We start from the raw sequence: 12,710 nt of genomic DNA, 5'->3' as shown, positions 1-12,710 counted from the left end.
GTTGTAACTAAATCTTACATCTCTTAATCTCTTTTTGAAAAAAAAAAATTATACAGATATCTGATTATCTATCAATGCAAGCATGCTAATAGAAATGTTACCAATGCAAATGACCACATTTGTTATACCCACCACCATAGGAAAGGGGGTATATTCATTTTGTCACATCGAAATATTAGCATCGAAATGTTAGCTAATAGATCAGCTTGATTTATTCTGCCCGTCTGTCTGTGGAAATCACGAACCTATTAAGCATATATATTGTTGATCATCGTAAAAATCTAAGACGATCTAGCTTAGCTGATCTATTCTGCTCGTCTGTCTGTTGAAATCACGCTACAGTCTTTAAAAATAAAGATATTTAGCAGAAACTTTGCACAGATTCTTTTTTTTTGTCCATAAGCAGGATAAGTTCGAACATGGGCTACATCGGACTATATCTTGATATAGCCCCCATATAGACCGATCCTCCGATTTAGGGTTTTAGGCCCATAAAAGCCACATTTATTATACGATTTTGCTGAAATTTGGGACAGTGAGTTGTGTTAGGCCCTTCGACATCATTCGTCAATTTGGCCCATATTGGTCTTAATTTGGATATAGCTGTCATATGGACCGATCCTCCGATTTAGGGTCTTAGGCCCATAAAAGCCACATTTATTATCCGATTTTGCTGAAATTCGGGACAGTGAAACTAGCTGACCCGGGCCCGCTCCGCTGCGCCTTCTTTTACTTTATATGGAACAAAAGGAATATTTATTTTCGACAATTAAAGATCTTTTAGTGAAATATCATGCTAACTTGATTAACAAATTAACAATATAAGTGCCTTTATCTAAATCCCGTATGATCTTTATTGGTCTACGAATGTAAGGTGTACTCCATTCTTAATATACTTCATTTCAGCCCGATATTCTCATGATATCTGATTTAGAGGTGTTTTCGGAGGTGAGGTGGTCCCCCAGACACTTGGCCCTGAAAAAATATCAGCATCGTGCTCTTCTTTCAAATACCATTTATTTAAACCCCATATTGCCATAGGCTTAAGAGGAGTTTACAGGATGAGGCGTCCCCCAAACACATGGCCCCAAAATAGGTTATCAAATTCGTTTTCTAATCTCAAATACCTTTCATATGGGCCACATATTGGCATGATCGAACAATTTGTACCCTTTGGGGGGTGTTTTGGGGAATGGGTGATGCCCTAAATACATAGTCCTAAATTTGGATATCAAATTCGTATTCTACTCCCAAATACCTTTATTTGATCCCCATATTGCGATGGTCAGTAAAAAATTGCTGTTTGTGGGGTATTTTGGGAAAGGAGAAAAGTGGGTATCAATTCTTGCTCAACCAACCCCCTATGCCTTTCATTTAAGCTCCACATTGACATGATCGGTAAATATGCCCGATTAAGGGGTGTTTTGGGGATTGGGTGGTCCCCCAAACACTAAGCCCTGAAAATATATCAGCAACGTGCTCTATTCTTATATATTTGAATCCCATATTGCCATTGGCCTCAAAATTGGATATCAAACTCGTTTTCTAATCTCATTTAAACTCCTTAATGCAAAAGTCAGAAAATATGTCCGGTTTGGGGTATTGGCACCAAAAACTGTAAATATTTAGTTCCACTCTCTCTAAGATCCAAATTCTCCTGGTGAGCAAATACGTCCTGTTTGGGGGTTGTTATGGTGGTGGGACGTCCCCTAGACTGTTGGTCCCTAATGTTGATATCAGATACGCGATCTACTTCTAAATACCTGTAATTTGAGCCCCTTTTTTTTCCATAGTCGGCAAACATAGCCGGCTGTGGAGGTGTTTTGGGGGATGGGCGGCCACTCAGTGAGTTGGCCTTGAAAATATATATCGGATTCGAGTTCTACTCTAAAAACCCTCTTATTTAAGCCTTATATTGCAATAGTCAGCAAATACTTCCTATTTGGGCGGTGTTGCGGGGGTGGGGTGGACCCCCAGAAACTTTGTCTCAAATTTGGATATCAAATTCGTATTTTACTCGCGAAGACCTTTCATTTGAGTCCCATATTGCCATGGTCGGTAAATATGTCCGATTTAGGGGTGTTTTGGGGCTTGGGGTGGTCCCCCTAGCAATTGGTCGGACAATTGGATATCAGATACGTTTTTTTATCCTAAATACCTTTCATTTGAGTCCCATATTGTTGTGATTGGTCTTAATATATGTTTGGTAGGTTTTAGGGTGGGGAAGCCCCCCTAGGCACCCCATCCGAAATTTGGATACCAAATTTTTATTTTTAGAGTACTATATGAGAGCACATAAAATTTCGCTTAAATCGCACCGCCCATCTCCGAGATCTGGCGTTTCTGAAAATTAGGATAAGGGGGAGGGAACGACGATTTTTTGTGTAACATGTTATTCTTTATACCCCCCACCATAGGATGGGGGGTATAATAATTTTGTCATTCCGTTTGTAACACCTTGAAATGAGAGTGAAATGAGACTATATGAGAGCACATAAAATTTCGCTTAAATCGCACCGCCCATCTCCGAGATCTGGCGTTTCTGAAAATTAGGATAAGGGGGAGGGAACGACGATTTTTTGTGTAACATGTTATTCTTTATACCCCCCACCATAGGATGGGGGGTATAATAATTTTGTCATTCCGTTTGTAACACCTTGAAATGTGCATCTAAGACCACATAAAGTATATATATTCTTGATCGTCTTGACATTTTAAGTCAATCTAGCCATGTCCGTCCATCTGTCGAAAGCACGCTAACGTTCAAAGGAGTAAAGCTAGACGACGCTTGATATATTTTGCACAAATATTTCCTATAAGTGTGGGGCGATTGGGATTGTAAATGGGTCAAATCCATGTTTTGATATAGCTGCCAGATTACCGATCTTGTGTCTTGACTTCTTGAGCTTCTAGACAGCGCAATTCTTATCCGATTTGGCCGAAATTTTTTTTTTTTGCACGTGGTGTTCTGGTATCACTTCCGACAACTGTTTCGTGTATGGTCTAAATCAGTTGATAACCTGATATAGCTGCCATATAAACCGAACTTGGGTCTTGACTTCTAGAGCTTCTAGAGAGCGAAATTCTTAGCCGATTTGGCTGAAATTTTGCATGAAGTGTTCTGGTATAACTCCCAACGAGTATGCCAAGTATAGTGTGAATCATTCCATAACCTGATATAGCCGCCATATATACCGATCTCCCGATTAGACTTCTTGAGCCTCTAGAGGGCGCAGTTCTTATCCGATTTGGCCGAAATTTTGCATGAAGTGTTCTGGTAAGACTCCCAACAAATGTATAAAATATGGTCTAAAACAGTCCATATCTTGATATAGCCCCCATTAAAACCGATCTCCCGATTAGAATCCTTGGACTTCTGGAGGGCGTAATTCTTATCCAATATGGTTGAAATTTTGCATATGTAGTTTTGGTAGAACTTCCAACTGTGCATGAAATTTTGGAGGTAGTGTTTTTCTATAACTGGTTTTTCTATAACTGTTTCCATGGTGGATGCTATATAAGATTCGGCTCGGCCGAATCTTATATACCTTCTTCCTGTTTTATTTTAATATGCTGAAATTTTTTTTAAATAATTTTTTTTTATTTTTAACTTCCATTCTTTTGCAAGAATCCTCACAAGAAGTGTTTTCACAATGAAATCCATCATTGCATTTTCATTTATCAAGGCATGTGGTATTTTACTGTCATCAGGTTTGAGTCCTTCTTTCCATACGCCGTCCTTACTAGTTTACATATTCCCACCTTTTGCTTTGTTGAGCATTGTATGTCATCGGGATTTTCATTTTGTATCCTTCAGTTTTTCACCATTGTCAACCAATTCTGCCAACGAAAATCGATCATAAAAACGCAAAGTGTTTATGACTGGTTTCGCTGGAATAAAAAGCAAAAAAATAAACTAAAGCATGAATAATAAAGAAGGAGGTTTTGTTTTTGTTCTATGCCACTGTACTTGGCGAAGCATCCAAACATCCAACCATCCATCCATCTGAATGGCACATGTGTGCACCTCAAAGATGGGTTTATTGTCCTTTTTCTGTTGCTGTCTACGGTGTTCTCCATAGCCATCAAAACTAAGTTTCACATCATATTTTTTATGGTTATACAGGCACGATGCAAAAGCCATTTCCTCAAATAAGAGGAAACTTTAAAAGAGCCTTCAATTTACTTGCATATACGTGTGTGCATATTTAGCAAAAAAAAGGAGGAAATACAGGTTCCTGCAATTGATTGTAATAACATGCTGAAAACTAAAGCTAAAAGTGAATCACATGAAATGTAAGCGACAAAGGTAATCAAACCATCAAGGTATTGGATAGTGGGATAGGAAATCAAATCAAAATTTAAGAACAATAAAATTATCGAAGCCCAGCCCAGTCACAGTTAAAGTCTTTTCCTGCAAGTGCTCAGGAAGCCAAATCGATATATGAGGATATAAGGACCGTCAAGTCGCTCCATAATGTGATAAAGCTTCCATTTTTTCCTGTCAGCCAACACGCAGGGGATGTCCCCCTGTAGGATGTAGATGTAGGAATTGGAGGGAGAAAAGGATGTAGTGGTTATTGACATTTGTCTTAAGTCTTTGGATGTCAAAGTGGGTGGGAAAAACATTAGCCGGAAGTCGATTCCACATACCAACGGTTCGGGCGAAATAAGAATTCTCTCTTTAATTACGAACGGGTGTGAGTTCCTGGAATGTCTAGTATCCCTGACATACATCCTTACATCAGGAATAAGAAGACGAATAACAGACGAACACACACCATGAGAGTACCGATAGAACAGCGCCAAACCATCCACATTGCGACGATGATGAATGAAGGCAATAGAATTGGATACCCCACTGTCCCCAATCAACGCCATCGCTCTCCTCTGTACACGGTCCAGTAGCTCCAGGTTTTATATATCCGGTTTATATAGCAGCTATATCAGGTGATGGACCGATTTGAACCATACTTCGCACAGTTGTTGGAAGTGATATCAAAACACTATGTCCAAAATTTCAGTCAAATCGGATAAGAATTCCGCTTTCTAAAAGCTCAAGAAGTCAAGACCCAAGATCGGTTTATATGGCAGCTATATCAGGTTATGGATCGATTTGGACCATACTTCGCACACTTGTTGGAAATGATATCGAAACACTATGTACAAAATTTATGTCAAATCGGACGATAATTGCGCCCTCTAGACGCTCAAGATGTCAAGACCCAAGATCGGTTTATATGACAGCTATATCAACCGATTTGGCCCATTTACAATCCCAACTGGCCTACACCTATAAGATGTATTTGTGCAAAATTTCAAGCGGCTAGCTTTACTCCTTCAAAAGTTAGCTTTCGACAGACAGATGGGCGGACGGACGGACAGACGGACATGGCTAATTCGATTTAAAATCTCACCACGATCAAGAATATATATACTTTATGGGGTCTTAGACGCATATTACCCCCATCCTATGGTGGAGGGTATAAAAAGACAAATCACTCTTTCAACGGTAAGCTAAACATTGTCATATACTTGCAAGTAGCTTAAAATTTAATGCTGCCGAAAATGACATGGTTTTCCAAACAAACTCTAGTTGACTTAAAGTGCTGATTTCCTTCCTCAAACGAGGGCCGGCATTACATACCATCATCATTATCATCACTTTGCTCCAAGTCTACGGATGACATTAATAACAAATTGGAGGCCATCCAACAACTTCATCCTTCAAAGAAGCTTGCCGAGGAAACCGTTTTAGGATAATTTAAAGAAATTATGCAGAGGGATGGTCTTTTTGAAATGTTTCTCTGTATCATATGCAACATAATTGACATGAACACCCATTGAGCTCTGTAAGCTATTATTGGCGGAATGGATAAATGCTTCTGGAATTTGTAAACTAATGACTTGATAATGACCAGCATTTACTTAATGTACGATGAGTGTGGAACGTGTATTGAAATTGCCCATGAATAACACCTCGTGTCAATGGCAATCCTTATTCTGGTAGCATCTGTTGCTTTACCCGCTAACCCAAAATTGTAGGGAAGATTTAATGATATCTGGCAACGCCCTATTAACTTCTGTACTTTTTACATTTATGCGCTTTAGATGGACAAGACAAATTATACATTGATGTGGCAAAACAAATTATAAGGCCATGATTTCAGATATGAAGAGTCAAGTCATGAAAATTGAGTTTTTAAAAAAAATTGTCCTAGTATTTAGTCTTCGCCTGTTTTATTAGCCTCAAGGCAACACCTGCCATTAATTGGCATTGTCATCGATTAAAATAAGTATAGTGGAATAAAAAAAAATCAAAAGCTGTTATATGTTTAAAAAATGGTTTTTGGATGAAGTAATACAAGAAAAAACAAGTAAAAAGGCATCAAGTTCGGCTGGGCCCAATTTTGGATACCCACCACCTCGGGTATATATGCAAATCCCATTTCGTCACAATCTGGAGAAAATTGGGTAATGTAAGCACCCAAATTCGGTACGGACATTGAGTGGTCTACTATATATATGTCACTATTCAATTTTGTAGAACAAAATATTGGTCTTTTTGGCAGATATATCTAATTATAAACCGATCTGAAACATATTAAAGTCGGATATCGTGAGGCTCAGAAAAACCCACTGTTTAAAATTTCAGCGAAATCGGGTAACAAATAAAGCTTATGGGCTTCAATCCCCTTATTGGCAGATCGGCTATATGGCAGCTATATCTAAATATAGTCCGATCTATACCATATTTGGGTCCTATGTTGGGAGGCTTAAAACTGCGCACTGTTCCAAATTTCAGCGAAATCTGATAAAAAATAAAGCTTTTATGGCCTTCAGACCCTTTAACGGGAGAGCGGTATATATGACAGCTATATCTGAATATAGTCCGATCTATACCATATTTGGGTCGGATGTTGGGAGGCTTAAAATTACACACTGTTCCAAATTTCAATGAAATCGGATAAAAAATAATGTTTCAGACCCTTTATCGGGATATCGGTCTATATGATACCTATATATAAATATAGTCCGATCTGAAACATATTTAGCTCGGACGTCAGGAGGGTAAAAATAGCTTACTGTCTCAAAATTCAGCAATATCGGTTAAAAAATAAAGCTTTTATAGGCTTCAGTCCCTTTATCGGCAGAGACCGATCTGCCATATGGCAGCTATATCTAAATATAGTCCGATCTATAACATATTTGGGTCGGATGTTGGGAGGCCTAAAACTACGCTCAATTACAAATTTCAGCGAAATCGGTTAAAAAATAAAGCTTTTATGGTCTTCAGACCCATTTTCGGGAGATCGGTCTATATGACAGCTATATCTAAATATGGTCCGATCTAATCCATTTTTGGATCATATGTCGGCAGGCTTAAAATAATTTACTGTTTAAAATTTCTGCGAAATCGGGTAATAAATAAAGCTTGTATGGGCTATAGGCCCTTTATCGGCAGATCGGTCTATATGGCAGCTATATCCGAATATAGTCCGATCTAAACCATATTTGGGTCAGTTGTCGGGAAGCCTTCAACTACTCAAATTTGTTTCAAATTTTAGCGAAATCGAATAAAAAATAAAGCATTTATGGGCATTAGACCCTTTATCGGCAGATCGGTCTATATAGCAGCTGTAACCAAATCTGGACCGATATGGGCCAAATTGAAGAAGGATGTCGAAGGGCCTAATGCAACTCACTGTCCCAAATTTCAGCAAAATCGGACAATAAATGTTGCTTTTATGGTCCCAAGATCCTAAATCGAGAGAGGTCTATATGACAGCTATGTCCAAATCTGGACCGATCTGGAGCAAATTGAAGAAGAATGTCGGAGGATCTAATACAACTCACTGTTCCAAGTTTCAGGAAAATCGGATGATAAATGTGACTTTTATGGGACTAAGACCCTAAATCGGCAGATCGGTCTATATGGAGTTATGTCAAGATATAGTCCGATATAGCTTATTTTTGAACTTAACCTGCTTATGGGCAAAAAAGAATCTGTGCAAAGTTTCGGTTCAAGATCTCTATTTTTAAAGACTACAGCGTGATTTCAACAGACAGACGGACGGACATGGCTAGATCGTCTTAGATTTTTATTTTTATTGGGTCGGAAATGGATATTTTGATGTGTTGCAAACGGAATGACAAAATTAATATATCCCCATCCTTCGGTGGTGGGTATAAAAAAAATCAGTAATGATCCAAGATCGGTTTATGTTTGCTTATGAACCGATTTGTGCCATACTTCGCACAGTAGTTGATGATTAAACCAAAACACTTCATGCAAAATTTCAGCCACATTGAATAATAATTGCGCCCTCTAGAGGCTCAAGAGGTCAAGATATGAGATCGGTTTACATGGGAGCTATATCAGGTTATGAAGCGATTTGAACCATACTTGCCGCAGTTGTTGATGGTCAAACCAAAACAAGCCAAGCATAATGTCAGCCACATCGGATAATAATTGCGCCCTCTATCGGCTCTAGAAGTCAATATCCGAAACCGGTTTATAAGGGAGCTATATTAGGTCATGAACCGATAAGTACCATACTTGGCACAATTGTTAAAAGAAAACACTTCATGATAAATTTCAGCCAAATCGGATGTTAATTGCGCCCTCTTATGTCTCAAGAAGTCATTATCCGAAATCGGTATATATGCGAGCTATATCAGATAATGAACCGATTTGTACCATACTTCTTATAGGATTTGGTAGTCAAACCAAAACACTTCAGCCACATCGGATAATAATTGCGCCCTCTAGAGGCTCAAGAGTCGATATCCAAAATCGGTTTATTTGAGAGCTATATCAGGTTATGAACCGATTTGGACCATACAAGGTCAAAGCAAATTACTCGGTGCAAAATTTCAGTCAAAACGAATAAGAATTGCGCCCTCTAGAGGCTCAAGAAGTTAAGATCAAGGATCGGTTTATATGGCAGCTTTCTAAAAAAAAAACTGGACCGATATTTACAATCCCAACCAACTCACACTAATGGGAAGAATTTGTAAAAAATTTCAAGTGCCTTGCATTATTCTTCCGAAAGTAAGAGTGCTTTCGACAGACGGACGGACAGGGCTCTGTCGACTTAGAATGTCAAGACGATTGAGGACATTAATGGTGATTTTTTAAGAGCTATAGGAAAGTTTATAAAAAAAAATGTTGCCGGTGACTGTGCCTCAAATGGTCCATTCGCTTAGTCCAATTTTGGCATACTCTTTCCAACATTTCGGCCGGTATCTCACTACAATGCTTTAATGTTGTCTTCCAAAGCTTCAGTTGAAGCAGGCTTGTCTGTATATACATGAGCTTTATCATAGCCCCACAAAAAGTAGTAGAAAGGCCTTAAACGGCACGGTCTAGACGGCCAATTGACCGGTCCCGAACGTGAAATAAAATGTGCACCGAACTCGACCCTCAATAAGTCCATTGTGACGTGTGCTGTGTGGCATGTGACACCGTCTTGTTGAAACCACATGTCATGCAAGACAAGCTTTTGAAATTTTGGCACAAAAAAAATATCGTCTCATGGTAGCGTCCACCATTCACAGTCGCATCGTCTTTGAAGAAGTACTGTCCAATGATGCCACCAGCCCACAAACCGAACCAAACTGTGACTTTTTCTGCATGCATTGGTAGCTCTTGCAATGCTTCTGGCTGGTCTTCACTCCAAAATCGACAATCCAGCTTACTTACGTACCCATTGTACCAAAAATAAGCTTCATCACTGAAGACAATGAAGCGCGCAATGAACTTTCTTAACAGAGCACGCATTTTGATGATAAAATTCAATAATTTGCACGCGTTGTTCGTTTGTAAGATGATTCATGGTTAACTTATGGACCAAACTGTAGATGTTTGATAGTGAAAACAAAGCACGAAACGTGCGTGAGATATTTAAACCAGTGTTGCCAAAAAGATAATAGCTAAAAAATCACCCTTTATGAACCGATATTACCCATTTGCAATCCCCAACGAGCTACATCAATTAGAAGTATCTGTGTAACATTTTAAGCTGATATCTATAATCGTTCGAACGTTATCGCGATTTCGAAAGACGGACGGACGGACATGGCAAGGTCACCTTTTTATGACAAGCAGATTAATCGTCGTAAATCGATATTTCGAGGTGTTGCAAACGGAATGGTTAAAAAAGTATACCGCCTTTTCTAAGGTGGAGGGTGTAAAAAAGGGCCCAACCACTCTCATTTAAGACTTTAGCCATAAAAGTCCTTGTCCTTGTAAACGTTGAACATGACACTAACGACTGTGTTGAACATGATTTCTAAACTAATGTTATTCCAAATTAATTTATTTTAAAAAATTTTTTTCTTAACTGCCTTTGAAAATAATTTTAATTTTTACACTTTCAGCCTCTGAAAAAACTTGAACTAATTTTCTCTTTTCTTGTATTATTCTCCTCTCTATCTCTACAAATGTGAATTGAAATCTCATTTTCCAAATAAACACATATAGCTACGGAACATCTGAATCAACTCACCCAAACCTATTACAATTATCAGCGATATGCAATACCTCCTGTCTATTGGGGCTATCCCTCCATACAATTTCGACGAGCTGTATGGGCGGAATTGCCCAATCCTGGCTTTGCAGCCATAATACCACCCCATCCACCGGTAACGCCGGAAGCCCCACTACCCCTGCATCGTAGATCACCAAGCCCGCCTGGCAGCAGCATAGATGGCGAAACGATTACAGTCACCTCCTTGCCGACGCCAACGTCAACGACCACATCAGCGGCTGGTGTTTTGGCAGCTGCAGCAGCAGCGGCGGCCGCTGCGGCCGCCTCGTAGCATTATCACCATTAGCAGCAAAGTTCAAGCCCAACAACTATGGCAGCATCGGTGAATGCGTCTGCGGCAACAGCTGTTTTACATGTGTAAGTAAACTTAACTAAGAATAAATAAAAGAAAAACTAGCCAGACTAGCCAATAAACTAAGCCAAAGTCTATAGAATTCAATAAAAATTCATTTATTCAAATTTAACAACTATGGGTGGGTTGTTATGATAATGAGCTACTAATCAATTGATAGCTTAATTTCAACTCTTTGAACTTCAAAGTATAAACGTTGCTTAAGGGGTATTGGGGGGAAGGGATGAAATTTAAAACTTTAATAAAAAATTTTTATATTTTATTAACATTTAATTATTATAGAAAAGTACTGTGAACTGTAGGCTAGTCAGACGGATGCATATTAACTCACATTGTCACTGATGACTGCACCATGCTCAGAGATGGGATTCTACCGGGTAAACTAGTATTCATAGGGTATTTACTCTAAGCCAGTATATGGCTTTTTGTATTAAGAGCGCATAATAAGCCGAATACGGGTTTCCTTTCGTAAAGAAAAGTGTGCTAAAATTACCCTTTGCAATGGTAAAGGGTACTAGAAGTATCCTTTGATAAGGGAAAGGGAACTAAAACTACCCTTAGTCAAGGGAAATGGTACTGAAACTACCCTTTCCTAAGAAAAGCTATACTGAATCTCCCTTTTCCCAAGGAGAAGGTTGCCCTTTCCCATGGAGAAGGGTATTAAAACCACCCTTGCGCAAGGAGAGGGGTACTAAGACTACCCTTAGCTAGGGGAGATGTGTGGAAAAAAATTAAGAATTTTATAAGTAGCACGGAATTCCTAACTTAAATTTTTCTTTTTCGAGGTACCTCTTTAGTTTTTAGAGCGCACAACAAGCCGATTACTGGTTTAGGTGTATGTCCATAGTGGCATGGGGATTAATATCCGCACCCTCTTTTCAACGTAACCTACAAAATAAATACCTTTTTTACACCACAGAAGGATAGGCGTAGGATTTGTCATTTCTTTTGCAACACATCGAAATATCCATTTCGGACCCTATAAAGGATATATATTTTCTTGATCAGCGTAAAAATCTAAGACCATCTAGCCATGTCCGTCCGTCCGTCTGTCTGTTGAAATCACGCGTCTTTAAAAATAAAGATATTCAGCTGAAACTTTGCACAGATTCTTTTTTTGTCCATAAGCAGGTTAAGTTCTAAGATGGGCTATTTCGGACTATATATTGATATAGCCCCCATATAGACCGATCCGCCGATTTAGGGTCTTAGGCCCATAAAAGCCCCATTTTGTATCCGATTTTGCTGAAATTTGGGAAAGTGAGTTGTGTTAGGCCATTCAACATCCTACTTCAGTTTGGTTCAGATCGGTCCAGATCTGGATATAGCTGCCATATTGACGGATCCGCCGATTTAGGGCCTTAGGCCCATAAAAGGCGCATCCGATGTCGTCGAAATTTGCGGCAATGATTTGTTTTAGGCGCCTCGACATCCTTTTTCAATTTGGCCCAGATCGGTCCAGATTTGGATATAGCTGCCATATAGACCGATCTCCCGATTTAAGGTTTTAGGGTCATAAAAGGTGCATTGATTGTCTGATTTCGCCGAAATTTAGTACAGTGAGTTAAGTTAAGCCTCTCGACATATTTCTGCAATTTGCCCTATATCGGTCCAGATTTGGCTAAAGCTGCCATATAGACCGATTTCTCGATTTAAGGTTTTGGGCCCATAAAAGCCGCATTGATTGTCCGATTTCGCCGAAATTTGGGACAGTGAGTTGTGTTGGGCCCTTCGATATTCTTCTTCAATTTGGCTTAGATCGGTGCAGATTTGGATATAGCTGCCATATAGACCGATCCGCCGAT

At 39.2% G+C, this 12,710-nt stretch overlaps 1 protein-coding gene across 4 annotated transcripts in view; it reads left to right on the top strand.

Moving 5' to 3' along the window:
• LOC106081004 (protein doublesex) overlaps positions 1 to 12,710 on the top strand; it is a 320,938-nt gene that overhangs the window by 278,120 nt on the left and 30,108 nt on the right. For all 4 annotated transcript variants that reach the window (XM_059363969.1, XM_059363968.1, XM_059363967.1 and 1 more), the window contains one exon: positions 10,487 to 10,910. In XM_059363969.1, coding sequence (XP_059219952.1) covers positions 10,487 to 10,824 — 338 coding nt within the window. In that variant the 3' untranslated portion in view covers positions 10,825 to 10,910. The remainder of the gene's footprint in view (positions 1 to 10,486; positions 10,911 to 12,710) is intronic.

The sequence above is a fragment of the Stomoxys calcitrans genome, chromosome 2 (assembly GCF_963082655.1).
Source record: "Stomoxys calcitrans chromosome 2, idStoCalc2.1, whole genome shotgun sequence".
NCBI classification, from domain to species: Eukaryota; Metazoa; Arthropoda; class Insecta; order Diptera; family Muscidae; genus Stomoxys; species Stomoxys calcitrans.
Note: the sequence above shows the minus strand (reverse complement) of the source record. Positions and strands in the feature narration are given on the sequence as shown.